At 44.1% G+C, this 15,902-nt stretch overlaps 2 protein-coding genes across 8 annotated transcripts in view; both read left to right on the forward strand.

The window, feature by feature from the left end:
• AGBL4 (ATP/GTP binding protein like 4) overlaps positions 1 to 15,902 on the forward strand; it is a 1,474,608-nt gene that overhangs the window by 1,245,101 nt on the left and 213,605 nt on the right. The gene's annotated exons all lie outside the window — the stretch shown is intronic.
• BEND5 (BEN domain containing 5) overlaps positions 1 to 15,902 on the forward strand; it is a 49,365-nt gene that overhangs the window by 30,557 nt on the left and 2,906 nt on the right. For all 3 annotated transcript variants that reach the window (XM_023187724.1, XM_023187723.1, XM_023187721.2), the window contains 2 exons: positions 3,623 to 3,771; positions 9,942 to 10,155. In XM_023187724.1, coding sequence (XP_023043492.1) covers positions 3,623 to 3,771; positions 9,942 to 10,155 — 363 coding nt within the window. The remainder of the gene's footprint in view (positions 1 to 3,622; positions 3,772 to 9,941; positions 10,156 to 15,902) is intronic.

The raw sequence follows: 15,902 nt of genomic DNA on the forward strand, positions 1-15,902 counted from the left end.
GTGCTAAGCACTAGGGGCAAAAGCAGAACAGCAGGGCCTCTGTTTCACAGAACCTATGGTTTAGTAGAGACGAACTTAAGCGCACAAGTGTGACTTGTGTGGGAGTGGGTGGAGAGGGAGTGAACGACTCTTTACCAAGAACCCACTCTGTACCAGACTCTGAAATCATTGTTCCATATAAATATACGAATATATATATATATACACATATAATATATATATAGTTATCTGATTTAATCCTCAGTCTTGCCAAGTCACTGTTATCTTTCCTTCTTTCAGGTGAGACAACAAGATCAGAGAGGTTAAGCAATTATTTATGTGTACATTATCTCTTGAGGATAGAATGTGAATCAAGCACTGTGCCAGGTGAGCCCTGGTCTCTGACATAAAAAGACACAGTCCTTGGCTGCCCTCAAGCCTCCTCTCCGACACAAAAAGACACTATTTTTGGCTGACCCCTCCTCCTTTTGTAGGGGAGACAGATACAGAGATGAATGAGCACATCTGATTACTATGGTAGAGTGCGGGCAGAGGGGTGGGGAGAATCCAAAGGAAGGTGGAGCTCTACTACCCAAGGAAGATCACAAGTCAGCTAAGCAGTAAGTGGCAAACCCTATACTTAAACCTAGTATTTGGAGCTCTGTCTCCAAATCCCAAGCCACGGGCTAGAGAGAATTATTTACTAGTCTTTGAGGGGATAGGGCAGCCTCATTGAAGAGATGGCATTTGAGTCAGGCCTTGCATCACTAGTGGAGTTTGTGTAGGTGGACATCTGTAGGGGCAGAATGTTCTGGACAAAAGGAATGGCACAAGCAAAGACCAGGAGGCAGGAAAGAATGGTGTATGTGTGGAGACGGTTAGGCCAGCCACTTTGCCTGGAATGGAGTCTGACTGTGGGAGGGGACCAACAGGATGGAGCCAGAGAGGTGACTCTCTCAACCCCTGCTCCCTCTGATGTCCCTTAGCTGTCCCTCTGTAGACAGTGTGATAGCAGAGCCCTTTGTCTGGAATTGTGCCATCTGAATTGTCCATTCTGACTAGATGCTTCTGATTTCTACTTAACAGCCCTGATTTCTACTTCTCGGACTCCAAGAAAGGTTACAGACATTCAGAACAGCTTCCCACCTGCCCATGCCTCTACCCTCAAGCACCTCTGCTTAGCAGCAGGACTTTACTTCAGAATCTTTGTCCCAGCCCATTCAAGTCCCTCTCTTCCTCCCCTCTCATGTCATGAGGAATTTACTAAGAGCCTGTCATGTACCAGCACTTCCCTAGGCTCCAAGATGCTAAAGGGAGTAAAGCTTTGCTATTGAAGAGCTTTATAGTCTAATGTTGAAAACCGATAGGCAGATGATTGCAAACATAATTTGCTAAAAGTAGTCACAATGTAGAGACCCCCCTACCTGGGAGTGATGACAGTCAAGCCTCACAAAGGAGACACCTGAGCTATGTCCTAAAGTCTAACTGGGCGCTTGGCAGACAGATGAGGTAGTGTTCAAGGCCAAGACAACAGCATAGATGCCTGGAACAACATAATATTTGGGGTACCTGAGCAGAGGTGAATATTGGTGGGGGGGGCGAGAAATGACCCTAGAGGTAGAGGGGAGGCTGGTTGTTCTGGGCCTTATGGAGGCCATGGTATGGGACTTAATTTTGAGGGTAGTGGGCAGCCTAAGCAAGGAAAGACAGGGTCATGTGGAAGATCCCTTTGATGGCCTTTATAGAGATGGATGGGAGAGAATCAACTGAAGTCACGGCTATACTGGATTCATTCTGTTGTCCAGCCTCTCATGGAAGGAAAAGGAGGCTTTAGAGGAAGGGCACGTTCTTGCTAAAGATGACTCTGAGTGAGTGGCTTTCATGGACCTCTTCTTTTCAGCCTATTATTTTTTTTCTGTTGGCTGAAGGTCAGACCTAGAAGAGCTTTCACACACCAACTCAGCCATGTGCTTTAGGGGAAATTTAAGTAATTACCTCTTCCCAGATCTGAGAAAAGATCAAATGCTCTACCTGAATTTGTTTGTGTCTCAAAAATTTAACCTGTGATCCCACGCAGAGAGAAGAAACTTTGATATTTGCTTCTGAAACTTTAGAATTACTCATTCATTGTCGTCATTGTTTTATTTACTTAGCAAACATTTAGGGAGTGCCTACTCAGCGCTAGGTGCTGGGGACAAAGGAAGGAATAAGACCTAGGCCCAGCCCTTGAATAGGTCCTGCACCTCTTATTGGGAGGTGCTGTCAGAACGATTACGATGCTATTGGGCCTTTGCTCTGCCACCTTCTGTATCTGTAATTTACTCACCTGTGGTCAAACAATTAAAATATAGCATAGCCAGGAATGGGACCTGAAATCTGTACCAGAAGGAGTCAAGGTCTTTTATTTGCACTGTTCTGCTCCCCAATCATCTTGCATTCAGCTTTGTGCAAGTTTCATTCTTAAATCTTAGGATACTACAGAGATTTCATCTTTCAGTTAGCATCTGCCAGCAGTTCAGAGTTGATATTCTCTCCTGGGAAGCTGTATCATGAGGAATTTTAGTAACAAATTCACCAGGACCTTCACTGCCACCAACCAAGTCTAGGATGTGTCAACTGAACCCAGAGTTGCAAGCAGATTGTTACAAAGGGCTTTAATATATAAAGAGCTTTGTACCCAGTTTTCCACATGGCTAGGATAAGAGAAGGCTGGTCTGTGAGTTCATCTGTTACCTAAGTTAATGTGCACGGCCAGAGGGAGCTGCTGTGGCAGCAGCCAAATCTCTGATCTCAGTCAACTCCTGAAATGTTTGCATGGGGAGAATTTCCAGCATGTTAAATTATGTTGGCCTTTGAAGTTGTTCTCCCACAAAAGTTAATCAAGTCATTTGGCCTTATTTACCCATTTTCATCCTGTTTCTCTGCCCTTTAGTAATCAACACACAATAGGTGATTTTAAAAAACAGTCAATTTTTAAAAGCTAATGGAGAAAAAATAACCCCTTTAGAAACTATCACCATTTATCTAGCTTCCTTTCGCTGTTTCAACCGCATGTAATTTGTGTTGATTGCATTAAAATAAAAATCAGAGTAGCTGCTGGATCAGGCAATCAGGGGCTTAATGTGTATTGTGTTTTAATTTCTTGGTTCAAATGCTCCTGTCTAGATACTAGGTCTTGGGGAGGGGGAGGCCTTCACATTTTTGCCCACACTTTCCTAAGCTGCCTTCTTCTGTTACAGCCTTCTCCACTGTAAGATACTGAGGTGAGGATTTTGGCAAATACACGATTTGCATATTCCAGTAATTGCCACCCCTTCTTCTCCAACCCAGTCTTAACAGAACCTCTTTCCTGTGCAGGAAGTTGAATCCCTGCCTTTCCATTTAGACAATGACACCCTGGAAGAGTGCTTCTCATTCAAACTTGATTAGAGTCTAGTCCACTCTTGTCTTCCAGTTTTCCACCTTTTCCCTTGTGACATTCATGCCTCATATTATTTTCGAGTCTGGGTTTAAGTGTAGTTCAATGGACAAAAATAAGCTAGGATATTTTTGTGCCACTGTGTGCTGATAGATGCCTAGTTGAAAATATTTGCCTTTTATTTTCCTTGGAGTTCTAGACAGATTTCTTTTCTTAACTGCCTAGGTCCCGCCATTGATCTGGAAAAAGTAAAGTCAGAATGTCTCGAGCCCGAGCCGGAGTTACGGAGCACTTTCAGTGAGGAAGCAAATACGTCGTCCTATTACCCCGCTCCTGCGCCTGTCATGGACAAGTATATCCTAGACAATGGCAAGGTAGTGTTTTAAGCTCAATATCCATTCCCTGCAAGTGTTTGTTAGTCAGAGTAAAGGTGGAGAGTATGGTGGGAGCTTTCCAAATCACAGCTTGACTGGTTGGCCTCCTGGCCTAGCCCTGAATGACTGTTTCTGGAATTTGTGTATTATAAGTAGCGTAGTTTTGCTGGGGCGTTTTCTCTTCCTTCTTCCTTTTTTTTTTCTTTCTTTCTTTTTTTTAAATATTGAGCCAAAGCAACTATAAAAGTAAATTGACATTTTAAAATAGCTTACTAGTGAAAAAGATATTTCTTAATTCCCATGATAGTTTGATGAAACTTGTCCCACCTTCCTATGAAACCAGATGCCTAAAATTTATAAGGTGAGCTGGAAATGAAGTATCTGATTTACAGATGACAACTCAATTTGTATTCATTCACCACTTAGAAAGTATCTGTATGTTCTAAACCCTGTGCTAGATAACAGGAATACAGGGATGAATAAGACATACTCCCTTATCCCCAAGCCTCCTTCAAGCTGTATATGCAGCAGTGGTTAGCCCACAGTCATAGGACCACATAGAACTCCTCAGAGTTATTTATATGACCTTGAAAACAAATCATGAACAAAAACTTAAGCACTATTAGTAATGGAATCGCTTTTGAAAAATCTTAAAGTCACATGATGATATATACCAGCAGAGCAGGGGAGGAAACTTTTCTGACATTCTTCTAACATTCAGTCGAATTGATCTCTGAAGAAGTATATCAGAGCCCTTTGTGTAGGCACTGGTGAAATTCAGCTTTAGTGTTTTGTTCTCTGCCACTGTGGCATTACAGACATCGCCTCTCATTCTCCTTAACGCGTCATGTGTTGGTTCATTTTTCTTGCCTCATGCTTCAAAAGGTCTCTGTTTATTTAGTATCATTCTCTGGTAGGTTGATGAGAAAGAAAAATTTGTTTTATTTGAGTTTGTCCAGATATGTCTCTGCAACTGGCCAACCTGAGCCAAAGCAAATATTGTCAAGCTGAGGAAATGAAACGTATTAGTTTTCAGGGCTCTCTTGGATGTGCTGTCATTCCCTGCATCTCCCACTGCGTACTTCCTCCCCTGCAGAGGCAAAGCTGATGGGCCAGGCCACAGGCCCATTCTGCCTTGCCTTGCTCCCTTCAACAGGCTCGAAACGTCAGCTTTGCAGAGGAGAGGTGGCATGACAGGTTGGAAGTCGGCAGCCTGGAGCCTGAGTTCTTAGCGTAGCTCTACATCTATCCTACCTGTGTGACCTTGCAAAGGCCCTTCACTTCTCTGGGTCTCAGCATCCTTATCTGTGAAAGATGGGATCGGATTGATGCTCTCCAAAGGCCTTTCTGATTCAAACTGTGTATCTAAGTTTGGTGAACCTTCCCCAATCAAAGATGAAAGATAGGACTATGCTATGTTTGTTGATTTCTTTTTAGTCATGAACACATGGTGGAGTGACTAGAGAGTTTTTCTTAAAGTAGCTTCCAAGAGAAATCTATTTCTCCCTTGCCTTGAAGGCTGGTGGATAGTTTCAGAGCAGTATAGGGGGCCTCTTTTGCAAAGATAGCATTCTTCTCCCAGAAAACGAGTCTCTCAAACCTCATTTAATATTTTTACACATGAGTTGAACAGCAAATCTTGAAAATGCCTATTTTGTTTTTTCATTGGTTTTTGCCAGCGTGTTGCTATAAGACTAACCTGGTTTTTGTTTGCACCTAATTGGTAGTCAGGCAGAGAGAGTTTTAAATGCAGAGGAAAGGAAGTGGACACACTGGAAATGATGGCAGCTTCCCAGAACAGCATCTCCCACATCCCCCAAGTAGCCCTCATTGTTCTTGGCTCTGCTGTCTTCTCTAACCCTTCCTTCTGTCTGCACAATCAGAGGCCTTAATCTCTGCAAGGCTTAGAGCACTGGAATGGGATACATTTCCTAGTAGGAAATGATTTTTGTCCTATAAAACTTTTCGCATAAATATATTTTGATCAAGTTCCCTCCTAGCAGATGCCATATTTTTAATAACCTCCTTTGACATATAACACTAAAACTTTGGTCGGATAGTATACTATGGTTTACATGAATCAGGCTTGCCACACAAATTTCTGATTTGGGTAAAGTGCATTGTATTTCTTTGTCTAAAATGTTTTATTTCAAAAACTCATTGAATCATAAAGCTGCAAAGACCATTAAATTTTAAATAACCTAATTTATACGTAGTATGGGTAGGGAAACATATCCAGAGAAGGGACTCCTCTACAATTATATAACAGGTTAGAGGCAGGCAGGAACTGAAAGCCAGACCTCCTGGTTCCCAGGCCAGTGTTCTCACCAGTCTGTTCTGCTACATCCCTGAAAGCTGAGCATTGCTCCAGGTGACCTTGAGCCTCGCTAACCTCAGGGGCCCTTGTCTCAGATGCCCCAGTATATACCTGTGATTGGTCGTAGTGAAGCCCGTTTCTTTTTGTGCTCTAAAGTTGGCCTTGTACTTGAGTGAATGTCAGAAAATATTTTCATTTCCAAGGAAGAGCAGCTCATCAGAAGTGAAAAACAGTTCCATAAAGACATTACATATGCCCATGATTTTTTACTGCTTTGTGTACAGACTAGCCCGTATCACTTTGTAGGGGACAGAAGAGGCAAAGCCTTGACCCTCCCTACTGACATGTACTGTGAAGGACTGAATCAGGTGGCAAAGGCTCTAAGTGGGCTGGAAATTCAGAAAGGATAGAACTTAGGCCTGCAGTAACTAAGGAGTGTTTCCTGAATTTTAGACTGGGGCTTGAAAGATTAGCAGGCTTAAGAAAAAGTAGGGAAAACATTTATTCCTGAGCAAGAGAATGGCAGGAGCAGAAACCTGGAGAGGGGAAAGGGGTTAAAGGATGTAACAGTTGCTGTCCTCCTGACACTTTACATATCTTTTCTCATTTAACCCTCTCAGCAACTCTGAGGTAGCAATGATCTGCTGACTGTATAGATGAGAAAAGTAAGGCTCAGAAAAGTAAAGTGACCCAAGTTAACCAGCAAGCAGGTAGAAGAGCTGAGATTTACACCCAGGCTGGCCACTCCAGCACCCATCCTCTTGATGTTACAGCACACTGGAAGTAGCAGGAAATGAACAAGTTCAGGAATTTTGTAGTGTAGATGGACTATATAGATGAATATAGTAGGAGAATGAAGTAGTAGTAAACAGAATGGATTCTAATGGGCCTTCAAAGCCAGACTAAGGAAGTTGGATTAAATATGATAGGAAACAGGGAGCCATTCAAAATTCCAGAGGATTTACATAAAAACGCAGTTGAAAGACCACAGAAGTCATCTAGTCAAACAAGGAAGGAGGTGTTTTAGGGAACTTAATCTGTCGTGATTATAGGATGGGCAGGTTGAAGGGGGCAAAGACTGGAGGCAAAGGCCAATCTGTGGCTGTTTTCCTGGTTTCCCTGTCTGCAGTGGTGAACTGCACTGGAAGTTGGTGTGGGAAATAGCCAGGCAGATACAGAGAAAACTCAAAAGGAAAACTAACTGAACATTGATGTGTTAGGTCTGCTGTCTTTGATCTATATCAGCACCACCTTGGTGGCAGCAAGGAAGACAGGGAGAGCAGAAGCTTCAGGATTTGGGTTTGAATCTTGATTCCAAAATTGACTGTGTACCTTAGGAAAAGTTACATAGTCTCTCTGAATCTCTGTTTACATCTGTAAAATGGGAAAATAATTTCTATCTATTTTCATCTCTTAAGGTCATTATGAAGAATAAACAAATTGAATGTACAATACCTGGTTCATTATAGGTACTCAAAAAGTACTAGTACCCCTTTTCTCTTGTAGAACTTTGGCTAAAAGGACTTTCATCTCCCTTTCAAGAATAACAAATTAAAAGATCACAGGAAAGCAAGGCCCAGGGGGTCGGGGTGGGGTGGGGGGGAAGCAGAGATCTTTGAAAAATCTGAAGTTGGCATCCATCTCTATGATTTTCTGATTCAGAATTTAATGTAATTCAAAGTTCCTTGTTTTTCTCCTGTCTCAGGAAGCTTGTGTGGGTGGCTTCAAGTGTCATCAAGGGAAGTGATGCAGGGTCCAGCAGGGAGCAGCAGGGAACTTGTCCTCAGCATGCCCAGTCTGGCACACAGACTGCCCACCTGCAGTTTGAACTGCGGAGGAAAGGCCACACTTGACCTTGGTGTCCATGTTGCCTAGGCAGCAGCCAGGTAGCACATTCCCGCTCCAAGGCTGCTTATCTTTCCTGAGCGGATGAACAGCTTTGCAGCACTGAAGGTTACAGCACAGAGAGGCCAGGTGGATCTAGTTATCTGATTGCCTGCAGCAGTCTGATCTTTTGAGCAAAAGGAGGTGAAGTCAGATGTGCAGGTAGATTGTTGACTTACATTCATGGGTGGGTTGTGTTGCTATTTTTTTTTCTTCTTGATGGTTAGAAAATTTCAGTAATTGGTAAAGGAAGAAGTTTTGCTGGCTGACCTGACTGCCTAACTATGTGTACTCGCCTTCCTTCCCAAGCCAACTCCAGTAGTAGAAAGATCTTTAATTGTTTTTTGAACAATTGGTCTTGCTGGTCTACCATTAGTTGGGTATGCATCCAGTCTCTTAGAGCAGGACCTCTCCAGAGATGTCTCTGACCATGTGATATTGGCAACCTGCAGGCAGGCCTTTCTGAAAACAAGAACCTTTGGCAGATCCTTCTCATGCCCCTTAGAAAGTTTAGCTCGTTAGCAGCTGCCGCCCTGTGTCCCAACAGAGGCCATTTCTTTCCTTCACAGACACAGCAGAAGCACAATGTAAATGGCAACGTCAAAGCGAACACTGGTTTTTTAATGATGAATGTTAGTAAATGACTTGTGAGATCTAAATTTTATACTAATTTTTTTTTTTTAGATTTACTAAAGGTGCAGAAAGGAGAACAAATGAAAATCTTGTAGCTTATTACTGGAACATTCTGTGTCTTATTGGCTCTGCACTGAAACTCGTAGGGAGCATAAGACTGTGTTTTGTTCTTTGTGCCGTTGGAATCAAACTGGGTACCTTGTGGTTGTGTTTAAAATCATAGGTGTTTTGAGCCAGAAGGAACTTTGAGATGAAATCCAGCTCTACCACTTCATAGGTAGGGAAATGAAGCTCAGAGGTGGGAAAGGACTGGCACAGCCCTACTCCAGTTGGCAGGGCAGCTGCTCTCCTTACTTGAGCTGGCAGAGGTTTTCACACTTAGCCATATATTGGAATTATTTAGGCCACACCCAGCCCAAATAAATCAGACACTCTAGGAGTGGGACCCAGGAACTGGTGATTTTTTTTTTTTTTTTTTTTTTTTTTTGAGACGGAGTCTCACTCTCTCCCAGGCTGGACTGCAGTGGCACAGATCTCAGCTCACTGCAACCTCTTCCTCCCATGTTCAAGTGATTCTCTTGCCTCAGCCTCCCAAACAGCTGGGACTACAGGCGCATGCCACCACGCCTGGCTAAGTTTTTGTATTTTTAGTAGAGACAAGAGTTTTACCACGTTAGCCAGAATGGTCCCAATCTCCTGACCTCATGATCCACCCACCTCGACCTCCCAAAGTGCTGGGATTACAGGCGTGTAATCTGGGATCACGGCAGCCAGCTGGCACTGGTGATTTTTACAGCTCCCTAGGTGACCCCTGTGTGCAGCCAAGGTTGAGAACCACCATGCTGGGAAGGTTTATGTCCCAGAATGTTCACATTAAAGGAAGGTGGATCTTTCCATAGTGTAACAAGAAAGAAGTTACGCATGTGTGTCCTGAGATTTGGTCAGGCTCCGAGCAGCCTCGCGATATCCTAACTATAGTGTAGAATCTCAACTCTGCCACTTACTAGTTGACTGATGTTCAGCAAGTCACTTCACCTTTCTGAACCTGGTGTTTCCATCTGAAAGGAAAATGGTGTTATAATGCCTTCTATCCACAATTGCCATGAAGATGTGAGATAGCAAATATAAAGCACTAGAATAAGGCCTGGCACACTACAGGAATTCAGTTGATGATAGCTATTCTGATTACCCTTAAAGAGAGTTAATTTCATATTTATGACATGAATCTCTTACAAATCTCTTACAATTGTGCAGCAATGCTTTTCAAAGGACAAGAGAAGCCTCCCACTGCCCTCCTGTCGGACTAAACAGGTGCTGGTGTTCTTATTCCTCTCAGGTCCATCTGGGAAGCGGGATTTGGGTTGATGAGGAGAAATGGCACCAGCTACAAGTAACCCAAGGAGATTCCAAGTACACGAAGAACTTGGCAGTTATGATTTGGGGAACAGATGTTCTGAAAAACAGAAGCGTCACAGGAGTCGCCACAAAAAAAAAGAAAGATGCAGTCCCTAAACCACCCCTCTCGCCTCACAAACTAAGCATCGTCAGAGGTAGGTCACTGAGTGGAAACACAATGACTCTGTCAAGAATGTGTTAGGCACAATTCAATTCAATGATTACTTATGAAACCTCTGCATGCCAGACCCTGGGCTGAGCCCAGGGACACCAAGCAGATGTCCCAGAGGAGCTCACATTTACCAGGGCAGATGAGCTGTGGACACAAGTATGATTATATGCCACAAGGAATTAGCATGAGAAAGGGACAGATGGCCTGCTAAAGGAGTTTTCAGGATGGGAGGATACCCTTAGCTGGAAAATCAGGGAAGAATTCCTGGGGACCGGGGTCACTGAACTGAGCCTTGAAGGATACAGCAGACAAGGAGACACAGATATGTATGGTGAGGTATTGCACTTCTGGAGGCAGAAGCATCTTGAACAAAGGCATGGAGATGGGAAGGGAATGCTGCTGCGTACCCAGAGCAGGAAAGGTCAAGGCTAGGGGACGCAGTTCTTGGTGGTTCTAGCATTGTGCCTGGAGCAGTTAATGAGATGAAGACCAGCTGGTAGTCACTACATTCAGCTTCCTTTCTGGTGTTTGGGAGAGGTTGGAGGGCAGGCAAAGAGACAGGGAGTCATTTGTCTCCCTAAAGATAGGGCTGTATCCTGGACTCTAGAATGTCTCTTCCTCCCTCCCTTTCCTCTTTTCCTTCTTTCCTTTCCTTTTTTCCTTCCTTCCTTCCTCCTTTTTCCTTCCTTCCTTTCCTCCTTCCTCCTCTACTTTCTCTCCTTCCTCCTCTCTTCTTTGTCCTCTCTGTTTTTTCTTTCCTCCCTCTCTCCCACCCTCTCTCCATCCATCCATTCTTTGCCAGGCCCTCTACCGGGTATTGACACAAAGAAGCATGAGACACAGCCTCCATCTGCAAGGAGTTCATAGTCTCACAGGGAAGATAAACACAAAAACAACTAGTTACTCTACAGAAAACACAAACTATCGAGACAAACAATGGTGTAGAGGGAGCAAAGAGAATACAGTAGTTGCTAATTATTTTAGGCACTTACTGTGTTTCAGGATTTGGGGGTTTTTGTTAAATGGTTCTCTTTTAAAAAACACTTTTATATATGTTAACTCATTATCCTCATAACAACCCTACTGTTGGTTACTATTATAATTCCTATTTTACAGACAAGAAAACTGAGACACAGAAATGTTAAGTAACTTGACCAGGTTATACAGCTAGAGGCAGGAAAGCCAGGAACCCGAGCCAGCAGGCTGTCTTCAGAATCTGTGCTCCTAACCACTGACCAGTGTCCAGCTCTGCCATGTTTTCATAAAGAAAGTAAGACTCAGTCAGTCAACACTTGTGTTTTCAGCAGACTCTGGGGGCAGACAACAAATACGTCTAGGAACAAGCTCGATAATTTCAGGTACTGTGAGCTTGCTCATATGATGTGTGATAGGACAGAGAGGGCTACATTCACTGGGGTAGTTGGAGAAGGTTTGTTTAAGGAGGTGACATTTGAGCTGCAATCTGGATGTGGAAGAAGCATCTTTGTAATGATCTGAAGGGTGGCAAATCAGGCAGAATAAGCAGCAGGTATGAAGCCCGGCGTGCTCCGGGTGTGAAGAAGCCCCATGTGGCTGGGATGCAGAAGAGAGAGTGAGCTCAGGGAGGTGGGCGAGAGCCTGTCTTGTAGGGCTGGGAAGGCCACAGGAAGCAGCTTGGATTTGCTAGAGTAGAAGGGCAGTGGAAGTCTTCCAATCATGGAGTGACCACAGGAGAGATGAGTTACAAAACTGATGCACTGCTCTCGGTGGAAGATGCTGCTGCCATAGACTAAGGGCACAGCAGTGGAGGTGGAGAAATAGACCCAGGTTTAGGGTGTATTTTGGAGTTCAAGGTGGCAGGACATAGGGTAAGCCACCAGCCTGAGGTCAAAGCTGTAAGGTTTCAGAGCCTAGATTCAAACACACACCCACTGACTCTGGTCTGGGGCTTGTTCTCCCGTAACATAGCTGCCTCCCTTGCCTGGCTGGCTCTGGGTTAATTGATTTAGGCAGCCGCTTATTTTTGGATAATCAGAGGTAACCTTTCATCTGGCTGCTGTCTGAAATGGTAACGCCTGATTTGGGAGGTCACCCTGAGAAAAAGGCCATCCTGGGGATGCACCCCTGCTCTGCCCTGCCTGGTAGGTGACCAACTCCTAATTCTGCTATGCTTGTTGGAACGTGACTCAGGAGGTCCTGGGTATCTTCAGATAACTGCCTGTTCCTGCCATTATTACATTGCATAAAATCATCTGCTGTGTATCTCCCTCAAGGATCTGGGGACTGTATCTGATTCATCTCTGTGGCCTCATTGCCAAACATAGTGTCTGGCACATAATAGGCACTCAGTAAATGAAGGTTGAACAGAAGAAACACGGAGACCCACAAGCTGATCCCCTGACCAAATTTGGTGTGATTTCTTGTAAATCACTTTCTCTCTCTGTTTCAGATTCCTTAGCTGAAAACTAAGCTGAAACTGTCTTGCCTCTTAAGATAGTCAGGGCTGCCTAGGATTGTAGTAGTGCAGCAGTGTGGAAGAACACATCTCAGCCATGTGGCTTGGGCCATTACACACTCTTTAGCTTCAACCCCAGCTGGGACTCAGCATCATCTGACAAGTTGTCTGAGTTTCCCTCCCTGATCTACTGCCTCATTTTCCAAGCGTTTTTAAAAATTTTTTACTTTTTCCAAATATGATAGTTCACATCTATCGAAGAGATAGGCCTTGTCTCTTCTTTCACAGAGGAAAGTAAAGGAATTTCCACAGTTTTGAAGCATCACACCTACAGATTAACTATGTCCTCCATTTTCTTGTCTCCTGTCCCAAAAGAGTTCCTTATTTGGAGCTGGTGATTCTCTCCATCTGGGCTCTGGATTTTAATCCACCTGCCTTCCTAAGTACCTTGTTTCTTCAGTTATGTTCCTGCTCTACTGTTTCCTTGCCAGCATTGTGTAAATATATTTGATCACTCATTTCTTACAAAAGCAAAGAAATCCTCCTTGAAGGGCACTCTGTCATCCAGCTGCTGTCATATCTCCCTTCTTTCACATCCAGGCTCCTGGAAAGACTGGCTACACCCGCTGTCTGTGTTCCCTGTTAATGCCCTTGCCATTTACCTTCCCCTCCCAGCCTTCGGCTTAATGTGTTTTCACCAAGGTCCCCAGTGACTTCCTCATCACTAAATCCTTGTGTGTTTCTCACACTCTCACTGGCACTGTTTGACACGACCATTCCTCCTTCACTGAGAAACCTATTCTGCACACTGGGGATTTCTTCCCACCTCTCTGATTTCTCAGTCTCCTTGATGGGCCCTCTCCTCTGTGTCCAGCCACCTTCTCTCTAGTCCTACCAAGCATTCCTCAGCTTCTCTCTTCACTTCCTATTGTTCCCATTGCCTTCAGTGTGCCCTTGGCTCTGGGTTGAAATCCGTACTCCTCATCTATCACAGATAATCTGCCTTTGGGCCTAGTGATCTGCCTTTGGGACGCCTCTGACCTCATCTTGTACCACACTTCCCATTTGCCACCATGCTGCAGCACTGGAGGCCTTCTTCCAGGTCCTTTCTGTTCCTACTCGCTTGCTCCTGATCTGCATGCCCTCCCTCCCTGTCACTGAGAGAGGCCTCCCCAGCCACTCAGTCTAAAGTAGCCTCTCCATTGCTGTCTGTCACATCTCTGCATAGCATTCCTATTTACTTTTTTTACTTGATAATTTTCTTTCTTCTCCCACTTCCATTAGAATTAAACTTTATGAGCATCTTGTTCAGGGCTAGCCTATAGTAAGCGCTCAATAAATATTTGTTGATTCAATGGATGATGACTCCCAAATGTGTATTTGACTCAATTCACACTTCTGATTTCTTAATCTATGTATCAAAGTGCCCACTGGTTATCTCTTCACAGATGTCCACATGACATTGGCAAAACTGCACTGCTCACTTCTCTTTCTTTCTTCCTCTCCTTCTCTGTGAAGCCTTCGCCTCTTCTGTGTTCCCTGTCTTGGTGAGTAGTACCACCAGCCAGGCACCCAGGCCTCATCCTTGACTCCTCCACATCCCTCACTACCCATCTGTTTGGCCCCAAATCTCTCTTAAACCACTGCTGATCCACTCCCCCATTTTCTAAGCCATTTTAAAATGTCTCTCCTTTTTCCAAATATGGAGAGAACCATCTGCATCTCTCCATAGTTACTGCCCTTCTCATAGCCCACACTCATTTCTCCCCTTCATTACTCTGGCAGCTTCCAGACTCCTCTCTCCGTTACGTAACCAGAGCAATCTTCAGAAACCAGATATCCCTTGACCACCACCCAGTCACAGCCTGTTCAGAATGTTCATTATTAAAGAGTAAGCTTCTTAACATGCCAGAAAAGCACCTTTGTAATCTGGTTCTGGCTGTATCTCCAGTATTATTTTTCAGCAGTATTCCCCCTGCACTCTAAGTTATTACCATGGTGAACTGCCGTATTCCCTGAGCAAGCCTTGTTCCCCGTCACCTTGGGGAATTTGCAGATACTTTTCCGGATGCCTGGAACACAGGTTACACTACCTACCTTCCATCTGTGCTGCCTTGCCTGGCTAACTGCTGCTTACCATCCAGATCTGCTTAGGTGAGCCTTCCTTCAGGAAATCATCTCTGACCTTTTAGGGTGGGTCGATGCTTCTGTCTGTCATTCATCTCAGAGCACCCAGTGCCTACCTCAGTTCTCTTACTGTATCCTTGCCTCCTAGGGACCTTGTCTAACCCTTATTGCCTATAAATGCTTGCTATGTACATGGATGAGAAGGAAATTGACTTGCCCAAGGCCATACATCTGATTAGAGACAGCCAAGCTGAACTGGGCTTTCAGGCTACCTGCTGTCGCCAGAGGTTTCTTGTATTACTGAAATATAATGTTGATTTTTTCTTTTTTTTACTAGACAGGCAGGTTTGATGTCTGTCTCCTATCCCACGATATAACCACTGTTTTTAGCCTAATTATTTGAGCTATTCCAGATTGCATTTGGCTGGTTCTTCCCATGCAAGCTGTCTGCTGGATTGAGATTGTTTATATTTATTTTGTCTGTTTTTATCACATGTAGTCACATTTGCCATATAAAAAAATAGAAAAGCCTTTATGCTCACAGAGTTGGTGAGGATTTCTTCTTTTTCTTGATTTTAAAGTAATTCCTTACCTGATAGCAGAGCGATGGGGCAAACATTGATGCTGCTTTGGAAAGATAAAAGCAGGAGAACTGAAGCAGAGTCTTGCTCTAATGACAAGCTCTAGAATGACAGTTAAACCTATTAAGGTCAAATGACCTTTTGCGGAGTGTCTGAGTTTTCTAAATGAGCCTCAGCTTTGCATTCTGGTTAATTTTTATAACTTTTTTAATAGGACACATTAGCACTGTTATAAACCTTGTTAATTAAGCAATAATCTCAAATGCTCCCTCGCAGAGGGAGACATTCCCAGCAACTGCAGGTGATTAATATCTAGAGTCTAACGAAAGCCTTTTAATCAACCTGAGAAGCTGTTCGTTCAGTGCTGTTACCCACAGGAAATGAGAATGATTGAAATTCTACGGGGGCTCCTCCGAAAGCCTTCTTCCATTTGCACCTTTCTCCTTCTACCTCTTCCCTGATTAGTGCTAGGGGCTCCAAGGGCCACCACGCCCACTCTCCTGCCTTCTCCTTCTGTCTCTTTTGCCACTTTACCTGCCATTATTACCTTGCAGACAATTAGAGACTTCCGAGCTGGGGGAATCTTCT

Source organism: Piliocolobus tephrosceles, chromosome 1 (assembly GCF_002776525.5).
Source record: "Piliocolobus tephrosceles isolate RC106 chromosome 1, ASM277652v3, whole genome shotgun sequence".
In the NCBI taxonomy this organism is placed as follows: Eukaryota; Metazoa; Chordata; class Mammalia; order Primates; family Cercopithecidae; genus Piliocolobus; species Piliocolobus tephrosceles.